The 20,400-nt window shown below is 49.8% G+C and overlaps 10 protein-coding genes across 10 annotated transcripts; 4 read left to right on the top strand and 6 right to left on the bottom strand.

Moving 5' to 3' along the window:
* Window positions 1–390: 390 nt before the first annotated feature.
* On the bottom strand, window positions 391–891 carry AKAW2_20341S (putative integral membrane protein; the record flags this gene model as incomplete). Its single annotated transcript, XM_041685043.1, has 1 exon — window positions 391–891. The coding sequence occupies one exon, from the start codon at window positions 889–891 to the stop codon at window positions 391–393; it is 501 nt and encodes a 166-aa protein (XP_041539167.1).
* A 777-nt stretch (window positions 892–1,668) lies between these two features.
* AKAW2_20340S (uncharacterized protein) lies at window positions 1,669–2,179 on the bottom strand (the record flags this gene model as incomplete). The annotated part of the gene is made up of 3 exons (XM_041685042.1): window positions 1,669–1,710; window positions 1,763–1,905; window positions 1,951–2,179. The coding sequence occupies 3 exons, from the start codon at window positions 2,177–2,179 to the stop codon at window positions 1,669–1,671; spliced, it is 414 nt and encodes a 137-aa protein (XP_041539166.1).
* A 2,571-nt stretch (window positions 2,180–4,750) lies between these two features.
* On the top strand, window positions 4,751–5,263 carry AKAW2_20339A (uncharacterized protein; the record flags this gene model as incomplete). The annotated part of the gene is made up of 1 exon (XM_041685041.1): window positions 4,751–5,263. One exon carries the CDS (start codon window positions 4,751–4,753, stop codon window positions 5,261–5,263), a length of 513 nt encoding a protein of 170 aa, XP_041539165.1.
* A 2,471-nt stretch (window positions 5,264–7,734) lies between these two features.
* Window positions 7,735–10,248, bottom strand: AKAW2_20338S (uncharacterized protein; the record flags this gene model as incomplete). The annotated part of the gene is made up of 3 exons (XM_041685040.1): window positions 7,735–10,006; window positions 10,064–10,139; window positions 10,191–10,248. 3 exons carry the CDS (start codon window positions 10,246–10,248, stop codon window positions 7,735–7,737), a joined length of 2,406 nt encoding a protein of 801 aa, XP_041539164.1.
* Window positions 10,249–10,722: 474 nt separating this feature from the next.
* AKAW2_20337S (5'-methylthioadenosine/S-adenosylhomocysteine nucleosidase family protein) lies at window positions 10,723–12,196 on the bottom strand (the record flags this gene model as incomplete). Its single annotated transcript, XM_041685039.1, has 3 exons — window positions 10,723–11,039; window positions 11,097–11,165; window positions 11,224–12,196. 3 exons carry the CDS (start codon window positions 12,194–12,196, stop codon window positions 10,723–10,725), a joined length of 1,359 nt encoding a protein of 452 aa, XP_041539163.1.
* An 882-nt stretch (window positions 12,197–13,078) lies between these two features.
* AKAW2_20336S (uncharacterized protein) lies at window positions 13,079–14,893 on the bottom strand (the record flags this gene model as incomplete). The annotated part of the gene is made up of 4 exons (XM_041685038.1): window positions 13,079–14,002; window positions 14,060–14,121; window positions 14,176–14,596; window positions 14,711–14,893. The coding sequence occupies 4 exons, from the start codon at window positions 14,891–14,893 to the stop codon at window positions 13,079–13,081; spliced, it is 1,590 nt and encodes a 529-aa protein (XP_041539162.1).
* Window positions 14,894–15,230: 337 nt separating this feature from the next.
* AKAW2_20335A (uncharacterized protein) lies at window positions 15,231–16,448 on the top strand (the record flags this gene model as incomplete). Its single annotated transcript, XM_041685037.1, has 4 exons — window positions 15,231–15,653; window positions 15,708–15,909; window positions 15,963–16,166; window positions 16,216–16,448. The coding sequence occupies 4 exons, from the start codon at window positions 15,231–15,233 to the stop codon at window positions 16,446–16,448; spliced, it is 1,062 nt and encodes a 353-aa protein (XP_041539161.1).
* A 302-nt stretch (window positions 16,449–16,750) lies between these two features.
* Window positions 16,751–17,271, top strand: AKAW2_20334A (RidA family protein; the record flags this gene model as incomplete). Its single annotated transcript, XM_041685036.1, has 2 exons — window positions 16,751–16,862; window positions 16,937–17,271. The coding sequence occupies 2 exons, from the start codon at window positions 16,751–16,753 to the stop codon at window positions 17,269–17,271; spliced, it is 447 nt and encodes a 148-aa protein (XP_041539160.1).
* A 5-nt stretch (window positions 17,272–17,276) lies between these two features.
* Window positions 17,277–17,659, top strand: AKAW2_20333A (uncharacterized protein; the record flags this gene model as incomplete). Its single annotated transcript, XM_041685034.1, has 2 exons — window positions 17,277–17,321; window positions 17,384–17,659. 2 exons carry the CDS (start codon window positions 17,277–17,279, stop codon window positions 17,657–17,659), a joined length of 321 nt encoding a protein of 106 aa, XP_041539159.1.
* A 442-nt stretch (window positions 17,660–18,101) lies between these two features.
* ARP9 (putative chromatin remodeling complex subunit (Arp9)) lies at window positions 18,102–20,241 on the bottom strand (the record flags this gene model as incomplete). The annotated part of the gene is made up of 3 exons (XM_041685033.1): window positions 18,102–18,649; window positions 18,703–20,131; window positions 20,212–20,241. 3 exons carry the CDS (start codon window positions 20,239–20,241, stop codon window positions 18,102–18,104), a joined length of 2,007 nt encoding a protein of 668 aa, XP_041539158.1.
* Between the last annotated feature and the right edge of the window lie 159 nt (window positions 20,242–20,400).

Below are 20,400 nucleotides of genomic sequence, written 5' to 3'. Positions count from 1 at the left end.
AACCGGGCAAGCTTCGTGCAGAGTTGATGTGGTTCTGGTGTCCTGTCGTCAATATGTATGAGTTCAAATGGAAGAAATATGTCTTTGGCTCTGACCGATCGAACTCTCCCCAAGAATAAGGCTTTGATGCGAAGTCTGGCATCGTTCTGTAGAGCTCACACTGTGCATTGAACTCCCCGACTAGGGTGGTTTTTAACCGCGTTTGGAACCCTAAGCGCGATATGTAGTGCTGCGGCTGTCTGGCGCATACGAAGATACGGCCTGTGGTGGAAATTGCGGAGAGGTACAACTATATAAAACTGGAATGAATCTCATTGCGTATTCTACATGAGTACATCAAAGTACATCTCGGTAAAAACCTATGTACATACCCTCCAATCCCCAAATTACCTACGCCAACCCCACCCCAACCGCAAAACAAGCCCACGCCGCAAAATCCACCGTCCAAGTCCTCACCCGATGAATCGTCAACCAACCCTCCAGATCCTCCGTCGAGGAACCCTTCGACTCATCCTCCATGATGGCCAACACCTTGGGAGCAATAACAGGCACATAAAGCAGATGACTAGCGGCGAGTGCTGTGCCGGCTACATACCACGACAAGGATGATCGGAGGCCCGCGACTACCCCTGATCGACGGTCCTTTAGAATGTTGTATCCGCCTCCCGCCATGGAGATGGCCAGGAGGCCTAGGACGCGGACGACGCCGCGGCGGAAGAGCACGCGGAAATAGGATGGTAAGATCTCGTTACTGCGGGGACGGTGGTCCGGGTGCAGGAAGACATTCAGGACGAGGTCTTGGTCGAATGCGAACCAGAGAGTGCAGGTAGATGAGATGAGGGGAGCGGCGCGGAGAAGGTTGTGGGGGTTGAGGATGAGTCCGGAGGCCATTTTGATTCGATTTGGATTATTTTAGAGATGGAGGATAGAGAAGATGCGGAAAGTAGAGAAGTAAGATGGTGCATGGGTGATTGAAGAGAAGAAGAGAAGAGTAAGCTGAAGCCGGATGTCGGGAGGCTGTTTGCCGGGTGAGACGAGCTACTGTTTAGTGTGTTACAGCGGGCATAGCGGCCATCCATCCCGTAGTGCGTGAGGCTGGTGGGAGCTTGGTTACATGGCATAGCCACACACCCCGCGCCAAAATCTTACGGCTTTAAAAAAGGTTGCCTTGGATCAGTCATCAGACACCTTGGTCTTTTGTACGACAATTCGAGGAGGGGAGCCTCCCAGAGGAGACCAAGAGTTGCCTGTGGGGTAATTAGGATTTGATGGTGCCTGATTACAAGTCCCTATTCCGTTGGGATGTGCCCATGCGTTGAAGGTGCCCCGAATCTGAGCCTCCGCAGGATGATGTAGGTATCTAATCATGCACCTCACTTATACGAGGGTGCCTAGTTCAGTCATTCAGTTCAAGTAGTCAGTCATCAAAGACTCAAACGCCTTATCCATTATTTCTATGCTATGGCTTGAGACTGTCCACTGGTATGAGCCCCACTTCCCTCTGATCAAACTGTATTAGGGCCCAAAAGCTGTATTGCGATTCACAAATCCAAGAACTTTCTCTTTTTTAAAGGTTATTAAAATAGTTGTAATATCCCAAAGCCATATTGAATCTCTGTAAATCCCGATAAATAGATATCGAAGGTAAAGCTGGAACAGCTACGTCGGTCATACAGTATGCGCAACCGAACTGATGTTTACAACGAATGTCTTCTGCGAGTCAACCCGGGCTCGAAACTTTGGGTGGTGTCGCTTCACAGACCTGATTAACAATCAGCGTTTGGTAGGCTCCGGGATGTAGCCCAGATTCGAGCAGAATATCTGGATCGACATTGTGTAGTTGATGATGATGATGTTGTTGTTGTCTTCTGATAATCGAGGTTTCGGGGGTAGATCTGACTACTCCTAGGTCCATTAGTATCGGTCGTTATAATCGGTGCGACCGCAAACCTTGGGGTAGAACCCTCCCGTAAGACCTATTTGCAACATGGTTCCAGATTTTAAGAAGGAACGAGATTCCTGTGAGGAGAAGGGTGATGAACGATAGCGACGTGTCTATCGACCAAGGCATCTTTGCTGCCCTTTGGAAGAATGTCCGTCTCCATAGTGTCCTTCGACTATTATATATTTCAGGCGACAAACCAAATAGCGAGGTCGGTGAAGACCAAATTGTGTCCATAGCATCATAGCATGAACAGCGCTAGTAAAAGTCCAGCACAGTCGAGGAAACCAAATTTCTAAGTCGAGGGCACCATGCCACGCCGTATCACAGCGTCCGAACTTGGGCTTCAGCCAATGAAGGCCTCAGTATGCAGAGGCTGTGCTCCTAGTAAACCCTGATTCGGGTGTTGCCCAACCAGAGGATGAATCTTTGGTCTCAGTTGAAATTGGTGCGCCCCCGAGAAGGATATAGTACCACCTACCTGCCGTTTATAAGGATTGTCAGTGACGTTTTCCTCCCCCCCCTTCATCAAAGTCTTCCCCAGCGTGAGAAACTGACCCTCTGGATTACTTGCTTCACGATGCCGAAGAAAGCTCCTCGAATCCCGGAAGAGATATGGAATCGACACAAAGAAGAAATCATTGCTTCTTATTCATCGAGAACCCTAGATCAAATGATGAAACATATGATGGAGGAACATGGCTTTGAAGCTAGTTAGGTATAAAGTTGACTTTCCTCGGGCCGAGCCTTCTTATAGTTACCTTATAGTTAAGTCCACATACTGACACTATCGCGTGGCTGCCTTTAGTAAGAACCAATATGTTGGGAAATTGAAACTCTGGAAAAAAAGAGAATATCACACCAGAAAAAACCGGTTCTTTGATCGGCCACAAGGAGCAAAAGCGAAGACAAGAGGGAAAAGACAGCGACGTTCATATTCATACACGTGCAGAAACTGATGTTGAGTTTGGACGACCCGTTCATCCAGGTCACGAGTGGTGTGAAAGCTACATCACGATCTCTACACCCCAGTCAGAGCAAACTGACCTACCGAGCATGGGTTATGCTTTCCTCTCTCGCAACCTCGGTACAGATTTATCCAGGAGATACAGAACCTCGGTATGTGTCTAATTGCTATTCTTGATGTCTTTTCCTACACCCTATACCTTCCTATCCTAACTATGCGCTGCTCTGTTCTTGTATAGTACACAATGGGCTTTCCGGCCCTTTCTTTGTTTGGCAAGGTTAGCAGAAACTAGTCAGTTGCCTATTGCCCCATCAATATCCGGTTGTACCTCCCATGGGTGTTGCCATGAGAAACCTTGCCAATCAGTTTGCCAGTTTGATAGCGGCGTACCACGATTGAGTATTGGAAAGTTTGTCCACAAGACCAGCATCGACCATGATATGTTTCTTCCACCTGGAGAACCGTATGACGGAGATTTCTTGACCTTGAAACCGAATATACTGCGGGGGAACTCTTCTTTTTCCATCCTCAAGATTTTCCTACAGCAATTTTTTTCTGTCCGCCAACAATTTGCTCAGCCAATCGCATATCCACGAGGTCGTTGAATACATTGTCGAGAAAGGCGGCACGAACATCCTCCTATTCATCTGTTGTCTTGCGTCCCAGTTGATGGCGGTGTTCGCGGACAAGGAAGGTTTTCCAAATGCTCTCCTATTTGGAACTATATATCTTAGTAATCGAAAGTTCATACAATGCGAGTTCTGGCTACAGACTGATACTCCCTCTCGACACCAAATTCGGACTAAGTATCTATGCGAAGCGATAACAATGGGAATGAAGCTATGGTGGGCTACTGCGCTCCAGGAGGCTGCCAGAAGTGAGATATTGAAGCTGGCCGTACGGCTTCTTGAACGTGGAGCAGATGTCACTGCATCAGCTGCGCCAATAGGGGGTAGAACAGCAGTTGACCGCGCTGCGGAGTATGGCAATCTTGATATGGTCCAGTTGTTTCTGAATGCCTATTGGGAAGATGCAGATCTGGAGTCTATACGTCGTCAGGCAGCGGGCTTTGCAAGAAGGGGAGGCCATCATGAGCTAGCCGACTGGTTACTTGGGCGTTGGTCTAGTTGATGTCATTGTATGTGATGCGCGTCGTTCTCATTTTGAATATGTCAAATTCAGTATTGATTTTCACAAGGTTGGCCCAGCTGATTCCTTGAATTATAATCAAGTCATCTGATAACATCCGCCCATATAGACCTGAACTTGATACAAAAAGAGCCCTGAAGCCATACAGTCCGAACCGTTGGCGAGGTTATCCACTCCACCCCATAGTCTTCATTGGTACGGAAGTCTATAGCGCGCATCCGACCACAACGCAAACATGACCCTAGCATTACCCTACTTCTGTGACGTATTCATACGAGCATTAAAATATCATCATTGACCTACTTTCCTCTAACACCTAAGCATCTCTACTCATCCGTCGAAAATGCACTGGTTCGCACTGTTGAGGAGCATGGCCACCAACCCCAGCACCCTCCTTGCCATTCTATCGAAGTGATATCTCGCCCCAGAGCCTTGTATATCAAATACCAGCTAACGCAACAAGAAAACTAGTATCAGAAATGGAATATACTCCGACTTCGAGATAAAATGCCACCCATCGACCTTCAACGTCCATCGATGTATCGTCTGTCCGCAGTCGCCGTTTTTCGAAAAGGCCCTGTGTGGGAACTTTCAGGTGAGTTTATGGGATACATCAGTATGAGTCTAACGAGTCACAGGAGGCGAAAACAAGAATCGTTACTATCCACGATGATCCCACAATCATTAGCAAGATGATCGACTATTTCTATCGTGGAGACTATGACGAAACACCGGACAAGAAACACCCTGCCAATAACCCCGAATATGAGACTCCGACTACCAAAGCGCATGTTAGTATCGCAATGTATAACGTCGCTGATAAATACGCCGTCGAGCCCCTAATGGCCCTTGCGAAGGAGAAGCTAGAAAGAAGACTTACCCTAGCCTGGAGTAACAAGGAATTCCTCAGGATTATCGAAAAAGTCTACGGACCGGATAGCCCGCCGAACTCGAAGCTGCGGGATACAGTAGCAAGTTCCGCCGTGGAGCATATTGCTACACTGAAGGAGATTCCTGCATTCCGCGAGACACGCATGGAATACCCACAGTTTTCATATGACTTCGCCACATTTCTGATAGAAAAATGGTCTCGTGTGGAGAGAAAAATACGGTATGTGATTAGATCATACCAACTAACTGAAAGCAAACGGAGTGCACTGTGGCTTACGTTATGGAGACAGGATCATGACAACCTTGGATATTGAACTTATCCCCTCTGGCGTTATCTCAATTATTCGTGAAATCTGTAGTACTTATCGCGAGAGAGTTTGTCTAGACTGCTGTCGGCTTTTTATGGATAAGGCGAGTTTGAGGCGGCATGCCACGATGAAGCATTTTTGGTGTACGGATTGCAAGAGGTCGTTCGGGTCGCGAGGCGAGGCGACGAGTCATCGGACGCAGGCTCACAATGGGTATTGAGCATGCCTTATCTTATTCATTTGTTATTTTGCAGCTTATGTTTATGAAGTGGGTTTGCAAGTCTACAATACGATCTTACTCCAATAATATGAGCCAGTTGCTACATAGAGAGCATCGTTTCTCCATTTATTAGAAGTATCACCGCACTTCATGCACCCAAAACTTCAAATCTCTGATTTTGCTTTGCACAGCACCCTCCACCATCCAAGAAACTAAAATCAGAGTGGAGAACCGTACTAATGTACGTACCCAGATGATCTCAATCTGAGGGTTCCAATTTAACAGGAATCATTTTGACCCTTGCCATTGTTTCGACAAACCAAGTAATAACAATTCTCAACAACGGTAAGGGTATGATCGTCGTTGCAATGGAACACATAATAGGGCCATAGGTTAGTGTTTCTGGAATAGTTTCCTAGACCATATCTTCTCAATGCGTCTTCAATCGCGTCACCGTTGTTTCCTTTTCATCAATCAGAACTTGATTTTCTTCTTTTCTGAACAGCATTCATATGAGTGGGGGCTTGAACTCACCAACATCAAGAAGCACACCGGCGCAGTAATCCAAGCCAGGGGTGCAAGTTGCAGTTACGGCGGCATTCGCGGTGGCCGACAATGCGAGGGCGCCGAATACAGCGAGGAGCTTCATCTTGTAGTAGTAGTAGAGATGGGAGGTAGGAGGTAAGTCAGGATGATGATGTTGTGGAGTGATGGGGAGAAAGAAGCGAGGTTCTTATGAGACGGAAATGGAGGGGTTTTTACATCTCCAAGTTGTTCACAAGGAGTAGTACTACTTCCTGCTTTTTGTAATTCCAAGATGGTTTTCCCCATACTGGTTAGATCAAGCAGAAGGCTCTGCCTGCAGTGATTCCTTGACTAAACTAGCCGTGCACAAGTTACTCAACAGTCTCATACTGCTTTTTCCTCACAACGAGCACATCACGTTTGTCCACCAATTGATGGTGCATGTTATACAACGTACCATCTACTAGTACCCCACCAGGGCTGAAAGTTGCCTCCACATGTGCCTTGGGCGCTATCAGCTCCCCTCAGTCTTGACCGACATACCTCCAGGGAAACTTCTTTCCCTCCACACAATCCTCACCACTACCAAGTTCACGCTGCATGAAATCATTCGTTCCGGAGTTCATATCCCCGAACTAGTCCGAATAACCAAGATCTTGTGCATTCAAGTCCTTGTTTCCCCGCTTTTCCTAGTCATTGCAGATCCACAAGAGCAATGGCCTGCTTTACTTGAGCATACATCTGACTCATTATAGCAACCCGAAGAAGGTGGTTTTCCATGACGTTTGGCCCTTAGATGCAAGCTTGTTCTATGTATTGTACTAGCGATTTGCCACCTAATCCGCCAATGTCCCCAAGCATCACACACATAGAATTACCTAGGATCTCTGTGTCAAAGGGACCCAGCAAATTGCCCTTCCAAGCTCATTGAGCACAAGAAGCCGTACCTGCCAGACCTGGACTTTTTCCAGCCACACGAGGATAACTTGAAAGCAGCGGCCATTTGAGGGTTATCGGATTTGAAGAATGCAGTGTTCATTGCGCACTATTTTTTTTCTTTTGTAAGTCTACGTGAAAGCATGCAGATCTCAGCGGGCATGCACGAAAATCCTCACAGCTGAACCTAAGGATTTCCATACCTCGTGACCGAGCAGACCCCGAACATGCCCTGCTATGCCATTGCCTAGTACATAGAAGAGACAGCAATTCTGCGGTTTAGGATCTTGATGATAGCTTCAGAGGACTGCACCAGCCACCGTGAGATCATGAGGCTGACGGTGCGTGCGGTTGTGAAGGTGCCAAATTTGTGCCATGGCATGTGTTAATTTCATCCCTCCAATCCAAGCCAATGCCTGGAAGCTTACATATCTACCTAAGTTTACTCTGTATGCCTTGAGCTTTATCAGCTGTAAGAACAGAGACTCCGAAAATGAAGGGTTGTGGAGTTGATGGAACGTGTCCCCTCAGCCGCAGATGCGCATGCAGCGTGCCGAGACCTTGAGTATTATTCTGGCACATATGGTGGTCTTCCAGAAAGAAGAGAGAAAACCTAATTATCGCACGTTGATCATTTGCAAGATACTATGATTACCAGAACCTTGCGCTGATATTGAAGCTCATTAACCAGCGCTCATGTATTTCACCTCTTCAGAGCTAGGATTATCCCCAAGTATATGAATCAATTAATTACCGAAGACAAACGCCCCAGACCAACATAACCAAACAGCCACTACTACTTCCGATCTCGACCTCCCTCCTCAGTAGCAGAAGGGATATCCAACAACGGAATCGTTCCATCCTCCTTCTGTCCTGGCAAAGTAGCCTTCCGCACACCCACCTGTTGGATCCAAGCCTTGGTAGACGCAAGGACACCGGCTTGATCTGGATGAAGCCCAGTTCCAAGAATTCTACCAGGTGAGGTACGTGCAAGATAAGACCGCATTTGACTCAAACCCGTACGGCGTGAAACAAGAAGACAGACGGTGAAACCCGCGAGTGCAAGAGAAAGAGCAAGAACAATAAACGCCGGAATGGCATACGGAACGTGATATTTGATATTCCTTGACCACAGTGTCACCGGAACGCTTACCCCACCCACATCTCGCTTCGCCATCTTTTTATTCTTAGGGGCTTGGCTTGGAGCATTATGCCATCCACGCGTCCCGACAATGGTATTAGCGGACATGTCGGTCCATATAAGCCCGAGCATTTTCTCGACGCCGCTGGCGGAGGAAGATAATTCATACCAGCGGTTGTATAGAGCTAGGTCACCGGAACCTGTGTATCGAGAGGTTGCTTCGTCGAGAGTGGAGATGTCGAATAGGGAGAGGAGTCGCTGTGTGTAGAATAGGTTTCCGGGCATGCTTGGCTCGCCGGCTACGGTGTCAGATGTGAGGAGGTCCGTGTAGCCGGGAAGCCAGGGGTAGTCTCTTTGCACGGTGGAGATGTCGTCGCGAGCGCCGACTTCGGGTGAGACGAGGCCCCATAGAGGGCGCACATTTAGCATGGTGTGGTTAGTCAGTCGCTCGACGCCCCAGAGGGGGAGCTCGGAGGGGTCTTTGTATTTCTTTTCGTTGATGCTTTGGATGACTAGTTTGTCTAGGCCACCGGTACCGTTGAACCGGAAAGTGACCTCGCGAACAGCCGCCTTGGTCGCCGCTGCACAGGAATAGAGCGGGGTGCTCCAGGTGCTGTTTGTGTCTGGGATGAGCGGGTCACCGTCGAGTCTCCGAGGAGCGGCGAAAATAGTACCGCAGGCGATGCCGACGAATGACATGTTTGATAGAGCCGTATCGGAAGGGTAATGACAGGCTTCACTGCCGATGGCGTAGACATCATAGGTGCTGAGGTTTAGTGGATTCTTGGACTGTTCAGTCGAGTAGTTGGTTCCCAAGTTAAAACCGTCCTGCAGGTCAAGGAAACTACCGTACCCGGAGTCTGTTTGGACAGTCATCGGCTCGACGAAATTAGTCGAAATGTTTGCCAGACTGAACCTCTTTCCCAGCTCTGAGTGCATATACTCGAATGGTACGCGTCCGTCTGATCCGTTGGTCGTCACGTTGAAGTACTGCATTATGAGCATATTGTGTCTCCATGCGGCATTGTAGGCACGTTCGTACAGTGCAGCATTCTCCTGGAAATTAGAAGCATTGATATCGTATCTTTCATGAGATAGGTTGACGAAACCACCGCGGTCAACAAGAGCTAAATTTCGAAGATCGGTGTTATACATGTTGTCGGTACTGAAGCTGCTAAATTGTGCCTGGGGATCGTAGTTGTAATCCACTGTCAGATTAGTGTTGACACAGCGGCTTTCGGGTTCGATGAACAGGATATCCTCTGTCCACTCAGCGCCCATGGGCAGGTTTGCAGGAATAGTATGATTGCGGAAACCGATCCGTCCAGCCTTGCTATCCACGATTAAACCCTCAACAGCCAATAAGTCCTCATCCAAGATCAGCTGGGAAATCTGTCGATAGTATCCCTGAGAGAATACACTCCCTGTAGGGCTAGCGCCTGGTACTATTTGCGTTGATGAACGAAACGACCGCCACTGGACATCGAACACGCTGGAGACTGTCGCTGACACGTTTCCGCTCGTAAACAGGCTGATACTGCTAGGCCAAACGGAATAGGCTTCAGTGATGTCGTCCATGTCCTCCCGATTTGGTGGTGCGCCGGGACAGCCCTCTGGGGTGTCGGGATCCTCATCTGCATAACACATGCGAAGTGATTTATATCCATCCCTACTAGGGGTTGCCTTTCCGAAGGCTGATGTATCAGGCGCGTAGTGGAAGAGAACGTCTGTGGGGTTGTCTTGGGGACCGATTGTGTCGTAGAGGCCAAGAGGGGTGACGATTCCGGTAACTGATACAAGTACAGCTGCGATCAACTGAAGCCAGGAATAGGTGAGAATTCGTTTGCTGACGCCTGTGCTGGCAGCGGTATCTGAATCAAGTATTGTGGGCCAATATGATGAGTGAAGCAGCCGGCTAACGACTGACCTATAGCATTATCAGTAATATTCGATTTATGAAAAAGCCTGTGAGAGGAATTAATACCAAGAGACGATCGAATTTTCAGCGGGCAGATGGCCGATAACCAAGAGACAAATAACCGTTGGAATAAAGGGACGGACTTGAAGCAGTTAGCTTATGTTTAATTGAACTTCAGGACTGAGTCACCTACCCAGGAACACGCCAGCGGCAATGATGCCAGAAACATATCCCACTGTGAGTTCCGCCATATTTTAGGGGATTGTTCGTAGTACCCCCGTCTATGCCTACCAAAATTGCAGTAACTATAGATGTTCTGTAAAAAACTCTATAAACTCCCACAATGGGAGAAGAATCCCCTATCCCTCGATATAAGGCTAAATTTTCAGCTCAGGGTCTATATATCTGTCATGCCAAGACGAAGCCATACTCAATCTCCTCTGATCGGCACGAATACGAGACCGCTGAGCCGTGTGTGGGAATGCTTCCGCACCAATAGAAATCGAAAACGATTGTCGATTTGAAGGCAGAAAGGCTAAAGTGATGATCGCGCGATCAAGCGAGAGCATAAAGTGTCGGAAACGCCAATTTGCAAGTCTCGGCAATCCCTTTGACCCCTCCATACGAGCCACATCACGAACATCGCTCGACTTTATCTTCGTAAATAGGCGGACATGTGTTGATCCTCATTCAAGCGAGGTCGGATCGAGAAATTTCACTATATATCACGAGGACATCCACATGTGCGGCTCTGCAATGAGATGCCACCCCCATCCTTGAAATGAAAGTACGGAAGGGAGTGGTGCTCCAGCACTAGGGCCGGATTTTGCGTCTCTTGTAGGGTACCCAAGTAGCTTGGAACATATATACCGCTTCATGCTGTCGATAAAGGACAACATCCTGTAGCTTACGTACTGGCTCGCTTGCATCAATCCATAATAAGTGAAGGCTAGCCTGCTAGTGAGGCTTGCGGTGATGCTCACGCTTCTGCTCCACACAGTCGTCAGGCGATGATCGTTGTGACTTTCTGTATATGCATTATCTGTACTGTAGTTAGCCCACTGCCGAAGGGGGAGCACGCTCCTAATTAGAACTTCACCTTTCTGAAGACTCCAGAGACCATAAAGTGCCGCCTTTATTTGACCCAGTTCATCACGCAGGTCTTTGACTAGGACACAAACCCGTTAGCAAGTCACATGTAACCTTAATGAAAGCGTCCCACTTACTTAGACCTGTCACATGCACAGAAACCTCCTGCTGCGGCACCTCTTCCGGTGGAATCTGCAAAATCAAAGCCTTTGCATAGCTGCAAGCTGCAGCAATAGCCCGCGGCCGCCACTCATCATTCTTCCTCGAGTCCGCATAATCACTAATACCTCTAACAACCAGACAAGGCAAGGTATTCATAACTCCCGCGGCTTCCATCTCAAAAGACAAGATCGAGTTCCCAAACCGGTGATTAATTGTATCTCTCGTCACACCATCCCCAACAACGGTATTCCCCGAGGCAATCGTGCCCAGATGCACAACAGGAAGCGTGTCCTTCCTTTTCTTCCTGTATATTTGACCACAGTGGAGATCACAAGCCTCACATTTTCCTCTCCAAAAATTATGTGAATACCCCGAGCAGAATAATCTATCTTCAAGACGAACCGGATACTCAAACTCCTCCCCAAGAAGCTCCAACTGTTCCCGGAAGCAGTTCCCAGCAACCCTAGGACTCTTCATGAGAATACTCAGCAGTGTCACATAAGATAGCAACTTTTCCGGCGGCGAGTTCAGTGGCCCTTGATATACACCCTCGTCTGCCAGGTCATATTGCACAACACCCCCATACCCACCCCCCGGAACACTAACCACCACATCCCCCAACCTGATATCCTTCCCGGACGCCCCAAAACTTGGAACACCACCCCCAATACCAACAAGAAACCCATACTTCACCGACCTAAAAGTCTGACACAAGTTCTCCGCTACGATTGCGGCGGCAGTTGTCCCCATCCGTCCTGCAGGCAGACAAACCATAACGACATTATGCGCGCCTATTCTGCCAAGTAGATAGGCGTTTTTGTCTTCGAGAGGTTGATGTTGCGGTAAACCGTGGGTTTCATCGAGGATTGCGATCGCGACTTCGTATTCTTCGGGGAGCGCGCAGATCCAGGCGAGGGTGTAGGAGGTGTTGGGGTGGGGGGAGGACATATTGATAGCGTTCAGTAGTTTCTTTATTCAGATGGTGATCTTAAAAAGTGATTTCAGTGTTGAGTGATAGAAAATTGGAAGGAGATGGACCGGTATTGTGCTGGATTTGATGGGTAGTTTGTCATCAGGCTGCGACTTTAATGCGTCTATAGGCGCCGCAAGGCTGAGGAGGGTTGTCATGTTAGATCATTCCAACGTAGTATCGCGTAGGAATGGTTGGTTAGTAGGCGTCTGTGTTAGCTGGGCGCGTATCTTTTGGCTATCGTTTCTCATATGTCGTGTTTCAAAACGTGGATGTCTGAAACTGGCTGGCGCTAATGGTTTTTGTCGACAGCGGATATTGTAGAACCTTCGCAAAGAGAAGGATGTTGTAGTCTAAATATTCATACTAGAAACATGGGAACAGCACTAATAGTTCGCGAAAGCCGTATTCTGATTTGAGAATTCAAGTTGCGTTTTCGTTCTCGGTGGTGGTTAGGGAAAATGAGAATTGCCCTCACACTGCATGGTTAGCGCCGAAACTGGTCGTTGCTGAAGGGGAGGTCATGTCCGTTTCTCAGCCTAGTCTCTTTTGAAGATGAATGAGTCTGGCACGACGGATCAGAAGATTGACTCGAACTTAGAACTTTTTCTTTGTTTTCTTTTTCCTGAGCTTTCAAGTGGACTAGCGTGCTGTCGGACTCCGATGTCATTGCTTAGTGTAGTAACAGTATTACTAAACCGTACATTCTATATAACTCTATCTGTTTGGGGAACCCCAGCTTTGAGGTCCATAGGGGCTCAGTCGCAGGCGCTGGCCGGAAGAGCCAAGTTTTGTATAATCCACTGCAATTATCGTAAAAAAAAAATTGTGAATTCCGAAATATCTATGCATCGAGCATCCTACAAAGCTGGTGCCCCATCAAGCTTGAAATAACCCGGTTGCAGATTCTGGAACACCTGCAAAGGATCGTACTTCTTCGAGATCGCCTGCAAGCGAGCCTGGTTTGCCGTGCCGTAAGAGGGCACAACAGACTGGTACTGACTCGCGTAGTTCATGTACAGATAGCGACTACCCAGACCACGAGCCTGTGCTGCTGAGAGCGCCTTTTGGGTAACTCTGCCCAGGACAGCCATGACTGCAGCGTCATCAGCCTCATTGTCCCACATGAAAGCAAGGTTGATCAGCAGCAAGGGCCCGTCTTCCGGATCGAGTCCTAGCGCGTTACCCCCATTCTTGGCCATGTGCTCCATGGTGTTAGTGCTGATCACTTGCCAAACGAGAGCGGGGACAAGGCCGGTCACGTTCTGAATAGGAACAAGTTCCTGCTTGAACATGTTGGTGATGTTGGTCGCCAGCTCATAGTCAAGCTGGACGGTGCCTGTCCAATAGCTCTCGCGCAGTCCGTTGGGATTGGATTCCTTGAACAGAAGGGTAATGTTGGACAGACTACGGATGGCCATGGTGTCCTCGAGAACTCCCGAGCTGCTGAAGTTCTCGAAGATAGGGGGATTGGTCACCGGCTGTGCGTACTCCAAGTCTGCGACCAGCAGGTAGAGACCCTCAGCGTAAGCCACTGACACAATCAGTGCCCCGTTGGGGTCCGACGGCGAATTGAATCCAAAGTCAACCAGCGCATGTAGGATGTCGGATTGATACTCTTCCAGCCAAACGCGTGAGCCTCCCCACATGAGGCCCTGAGTGTGCGTTGTCAGGTCGAAGCGGGTAACGATGCCGAAGTTATTGCCACCACCACGCAGGGCCCAGTAAAGGTCAGGGTAAGTGTCTGGGTTAACATCAACGATGCTACCGTCGGCCAGAACAACCTATACCAACCTTGTCAGATACAGAAGCAGTACTGATAAGCAATATAGATGATATACCTCGTAATTGGCAACATTGTCACAGGCCCAGCCGTGAAAACCGGAGAAGAAGGAGATACCTCCTGGATACCTTGTTAGCTTACATTCTCCTTGCGTCTGGTTGATCTATCGCTTACCTCCCAGCGTCAGGCCGCCCACGCCAATGTCGGACACACGACCACCAATGACCGATAAGCCCATGGGATCTAGCCAATCATAGACATCCAACCAGCGGTTACCCGCACCGACAGACGCAATAGTGGAATTTCTGGACAAAGCCGTAGAGTTCAGCCCGACCAGATCTATCGTCAAGCCATCCTGGATGTTGGAGGCGCCTGCAAAAGCGGCATGGCCGCCACTCTTAACAGCAAACGGACACAGCGTCAGCTCTGACAGCAGCAGGCTGACAGCGACTTCCACTGCACTGGCTGGCTGGAAAACGCAGGCTGGATCGACATCCTCCTGTTGCTGCGACCAGAAGCTGGCATCCCAAGTCGAGTAAGCCGTAGTCGAGCGTTGCAACACGTGGCCAGGATAGAGCCGGGGAAGCGCGGAACACTGGTCGGATTAGTGAAATTGTCAATTTTGTGCTTATGCGTTAGCCCGACGACTAGACAGGGTTCGGGTGCCATCGTCCGGTTTTAGCACACAGGAAGACGGGAAGTAACTCACCAGCTCGGAGCAAAATCCCAACGACCGCGTGCTCAATGACGAGTCCAGCAGCACGCTGGAGTTGAAATACTCGTAGGCATCAACTCCGTAGGATGCCAATTTAGCGACAATGCGACTGGTAGTGTTGTCCAGCGCTGTCACTCTCGCCAGAAGCGTAGCGATAAACAGCGCGCCGGGCCGCATGGTGCTTGGCAGGAACAGGATGAAGATAAGGGTTGGAGCAGGAGTCGTAGAGGTTTCAGGAGGCGTTGACTTACTGCAGGGGGCTCATTCCTTTATAGGCTACCATGGTGGCTTCCCCAAAACAAGGCGCTATACCGCCGGCTCTTCCTTAGCGGCCGTCCGGCTCGCTTGATGACGGATGACATCCATATTAGCCGTATCCGTGAAATTAACACTTGTTAATGCATCCTGTTGCCGGCCGCAGGATGCTTACCACCCGGGATGTCGGCAGAATATGAAAAGGGACGTCTGCCATCAAACGACTTAGACATCGCTGGCGATCGCTCCACCAGTCCGGATGGAAAGAAACTATGTCTCAGCCAGCCAGGTACAGGCCACTGGCTATACCATGATCGGCTTGTCGTCGGCGGTGGTCATTGCTCGGTTTAGTCTGATCTTCTGGAAATTACGGTCGCTGCAGGTCGAGGATGGCTGCATTATGCTGTCGTGGGCCTGCTTCCTGGCCATGAGCATTGCGTACATTATCGTCACCCCGGTTGTGTACAAAATCGATGCGTATACGGATGGCGAGATCGGTCCTTGGGCGACTATGCTGTCCGACGCCCTTTTCATGATCAAGGTCTTTTTTGCGAACACCATGCTATTATGGGGGTCGCTGTGGTCCGTCAAGCTATACTTTCTGTTTCTCTATCGCCGACTTCTCCAAGACCTGCCGGGTGAGATGAAATGGTGGTATGCGGTATTGTGTTTTTGCATCGTGGTGCGTCCATAAATCGACCTATTGCGGGAAAACGTTCAGCTGACAGCTGTGTAGACCTTTATCGGGGCAATTGTATCCAATTTTACCTCATGTCAAAGTATGCATGCATGGTTCACCGTTGGTCAGTGCTCCGTGTCCCCTGCGTGTGTGGATACTGACAGCTGCGAAGGGGAGTGCAGTACACATCGAGACGCCGTGGCAGAAATTGCCAGTTTGTATTATAGTTTTGCGGTCGATGCAATCAGCGATATAATGAGTAAGAGTTTCTGTTTCGAAGTATTATGAAGGTATATGACTGAAGTGAATAAGTCATGGTGTTGCCGTTGCGACTGGTGGTGTCGCTGCACCTTCCACTAGGCCAGAAGATCAGTGTCGCTGCTGTGTTTGCCTTGGGTACCATCTGCGTGATCATGGCAGTTGTACGAGTCATCCAGATCGGTACTCGCGCCAACAACGACAGCACCCCAAGTAGTTCCTGGCTGGCATTCTGGGGCATGATCGAGGCGGGGATAGGTATGGTTCTCCCTCTCATTCTCTCTGCTATGCTAACCTTTATTGCTAGCTGTCATCGTCGGCTGTCTTCCAGCTTTCGCGATCATCTACCGCCGCACCAAGAACCCACATCGCTACCGGAGCAGCTATGTCGGCATGTCCTCGTCAGTTTACGTGCCACAGGAAGATGTCGCCTTGTCGGAGCTTGCTACACGTGGAGAGAATAGTGGCACGAGAGAGACAGGCTTGAAAGCATTCAACACTACGCCGGAATTACCGATGGAACTATCTGGCGAGGAGTGAGGTGCTCAACATTATAGATGTTTATGTGGTTACGAGAAAAAAAAAGTTCTGCTTTAACATTCAATGATCAACGCTTCCACGCTACATTGCATGTCTGAGCGGGTACTGATTATCAATTCTACGAAGGACCCCTGACAGCTAGTAAGCACTACTGCAACTAGTGTTGATAGCGACAAGATCGATAAATGACACTTCCAGGCATAACACCAACATAAATAGCCATGACCCCCTCTCCAAACAAAACATTTTACCTTCCACATTTCCTCCACCCCATACATCCACAAACCAACCTCACCACCATCATGTCCCCAATCCCCAGCTACTCCCGCCCCGGCCGCGGCCAACACTTCCAAGAAGCCTACGGCTTCGCCGAAGCCTGCATAGCCGGAGACCGAATGGAAATAGCCGGCCAGAGTGAGCCCTCTCCCCCAGCCCCATTCCATTCCTCTCATCACCAACTAACTATTTCCCCCTCCCTCGGAAATCAGCCGGCATGTCCCCCACATCCACCGAAGTGCCCCCCACACTCGAAGAAGAAGTCGCCCAAGCATTCACCAACATCAACGAAGTCATCCTCTACACACTAGAAAAAGCCAAGCCCGATCTGCGCGCTAGCGTGAAATCCGGCTGGGACCGCGTCGTGAAGATCCGCACGTACCATGTCCAGTTGCCCCAGACCCGAGAGAAGATTATCAACCTGATGGTGGAGAATGTGAAGAAGTGGTGTCCCGATCATCAGCCTACTTGGACTATGTTGGGGATTGAGGCGTTGCCGTTTGAAGGGCAGAATTTGGAGATTGAGGTGGATGTTTTTTTGGGGTAAGAGAAATGTTTGGGGATGGGGTTGATGTACAGGCTGTGGAGGTATACCTTGTGAGAAGTCATGGATTCAATATGTATAAATTTAGTAGGCTACTTACACGTTTTTCGCTTAGTTGACCATATGCATCTTTCATCAACACCTTGAAAACCGTTCGGAACCTCTTTCCGAAGTACCCGTGAATTCCCGATTGGAAACAGATCATTATTCTCGAATGTCCTCGACACTTTTGTGCCTTGAAGCCCTCAACTTTGAGAATCCACGTGTCTCTAAGGCTTCGGTAGAACATCTATGCGCCAAATCAGCACAGGACAGTGTCTCAAGGAACCAGGGCGATGTGGAGTTGGGGTTTGGGCGGGTTTTCTATCTCGGTGGATTATGTTTGTTGTAAAGTAGTAGTTTGCGTCTGTTGTATAAGTGCAATAGATAGTGGGTAGAGAATTCAGTCTTGCTGTTAGGTATCTTCTCACACATTATCCAACAGAGCATACGTGGTCGACCACAAATCAGCACCAGTAGCTCTCTCTAGGCTTATGACTCCGACTGCCTACCAAAGGAACTACATCAATTCATTGCACGAATACTATTCAAGTACTATCCGACCAGACTCCACCTATCCTAGCATCCGAGTCAGACTTGCTTTTCTAGTGAAAGACGCCATCACGTAGAATACAAGATCCACGAAAGAGAGCTGAACAAAATAAATAATTAACCGTAAATTTGAAGCATAAAAAGGAACCAGAACCAGGTCCTTAAATAAAAAGAATCCGCTTTCATATGTGAACAAACACGCGTATCAATCCCCAGGCACGTAAGCCAATCATTAGAGGTAATCACATGGTGTACTCATGGATCGCGGAAGGGCCATTCTCGTTGTACTCCACCCGGCTCATGAAGCCCTTGCTGACGCCTTGGTCGATCACGAAAACAACCTTCGATGCAACCTGTGCTCCGAGGAACACGGCTTCCTCCATGCCGTGGCCACCGCTTGGGGCACCAGGCCCTCCCGTAGTAGCAGCGCCAGGGGCATTGGTGTTGCTCTGCTCCTTCCACTCGGGGAAGTATTCCGGGGGTCTCAAAGTCTTAACCGATGTGGGGGTTTGAGAATGTCCCGTCGAGCGGTGATGCGACATGGCGGGGTCCATGGACGGGGTGCCGGGCATGGGATTGTTGGCATGGGTGGCTGCGACAAGCAGAGGATTCACACCGTGACCCGCAGGGTGATTCATCGGACCAGCCTGGCCGGAAGGTGCCGGAGTGTTGGTTCCTCCGGTGGGAAGGGGAGTAGAGAAGTTGGACGGGATTTCGGAGGTGAACATAGTGGCGGATGGGGAGAGAATGTACTTCTGTGTGATGGTGCCCAGCAGGGATTGTGTGAAGCCTAGGAGTAAAGGTCAATCAATATCCGCATGGTGATATGGTCCGGCTACATACCCTTGATTTTGCTGCCATTGCCGACTACGATGAGTGAGTCCCAGAGTTCGCTCCGCTTTGTCGCATCAGGCACTGCAAGGATAGTGTGGTGGATCTGAGTCGCAATATCCTCGAGAAGGCCGCCGGTGAGACGGTCTGCACAATTTTGCTTGGGAGTTGCGGCGAGGAAGCGCTCAACACCGACCTCGATCTCGCGAGACTGACGCATATACCGCCCGGGCCCATTGGGCGTATCCTTCTCAGGTTCTATCCTCACGTACTCCTCAAATTGGAATGAAGCCTTTTCTTTCTTGGAGTTGGGGAGACGGAGGGGCTTGCCGGATTGATCTGTCGCGCCCTTCTTGGTTGAGGCCTTCTCGGCCTTCTCTTTCTCCCGATTGGCGAGGAACTCACTCGTGTTACCACTGACAATGGCTGCGACATCCAAAACTCCCTCATCCTCGTCGGCCTCGCCGTTGCCTTCACCACCGGTCTGGGTGCCTTCACCCGGACCGCGGGGGATGTTTTCATTCGGTGCATTGCCATCCTTGGTTCCAGTTGAGGCCGAAGCGGCTGGGTTAGCGCCCTGTCGCGCGGTTGCAGCGGCGCCAGGAAGAGGTGTGCCCGGTGGCAAGAGCTCAGTGATATTGCTGCGCTTCAACTGTTCGCACATCTCCCTTGTAAATCCCTTCGGGCCCAAAAGCTCCACAATCCTATCCGTCATGTAGTCACCACCACAGCCTTCCAGCGCGATACCTCTTCCATGCTCGTTAACAAGGAAGTCAGTGACGGCAGTGACATTGACTTTGTCCTTGCCAACATCAACCACCGTGGCTGTCGAGGTACCGTATCCGTAGCATACAGCGAGAGCGGAGTCCATAAGGCAGAAGGCGGGCGTCTTGAACTTCTCAAAGACAAACTGTGTGATCGTCTCCCGGTCGCGGGCGGACCATGCCGGTTCAGAGATCAGCATGATCGGGGTGTGGAATGGCGGGCTCAGCGTGTTGTAAACGTGCGTCAAAAGGGCAAAGAAGCATGGCCAGTCGACAATGCGACCACTCTGAATTGGATAGACAGCCCCCTCATCGGAGGTTACGTCCTCCTCGTAGAAGATCTCGGTTGTCGTTTCCTGCTTCTCCTCTCCGTTGGCATCCTGGCCCTCGGTCTTTTGCGCATTTTCGGGCTGTTCGGAGGATTCATTCTCGGTCTTCACGGCTCCGTCTTGCTGTGCCGATTCCGCATCCTTCATCTCCACGTCCTCCTTGGGCGCGTCGGTGCCATTGCCATTGCTGACAGGAACTTCCTGTCGTCGCTCGCGGATCTTGTACGGTTCGTATTCGCCCTTCTTCTCGGCGGGAAACATGCGCGTAGGGAAGCGAAATCGGGCAGGGGTGAATGACTCTGGGAGACCCAGTTGCGCCAGGGTCACTTGCGAGCCAGGCGCAATTATCTGGGGAGGAGGGGGTCAGTTGGAGTCCGCCAGTAGGGGGTAAATCAATGATTAGTGCGCTAGAGAAGATCTGCACGTACCAAAATATGCTCATCTCTGAAGGGCGGCATCCTGGACAGTCGGAGGGTGAGGAGAGCTGGAACTGTCGCAGTAGCAACCTATTGCTCCGCGGTGTTTGCACCAGCGATCTTTGCGCGCTCGAGGTTGGGCGGATGTCCTAATCGGGTTTAGTGCGCCGCGGTCGCGGCCCGTGCTTTGACCGCGGTCTG

The sequence above is a fragment of the Aspergillus luchuensis genome, chromosome 2 (assembly GCF_016861625.1).
Source record: "Aspergillus luchuensis IFO 4308 DNA, chromosome 2, nearly complete sequence".
Lineage (NCBI taxonomy): Eukaryota > Fungi > Ascomycota > Eurotiomycetes > Eurotiales > Aspergillaceae > Aspergillus > Aspergillus luchuensis.
The sequence above is the reverse complement of the archived record's forward strand: the minus strand, read 5'-3'. Positions and strand labels throughout refer to the sequence as shown.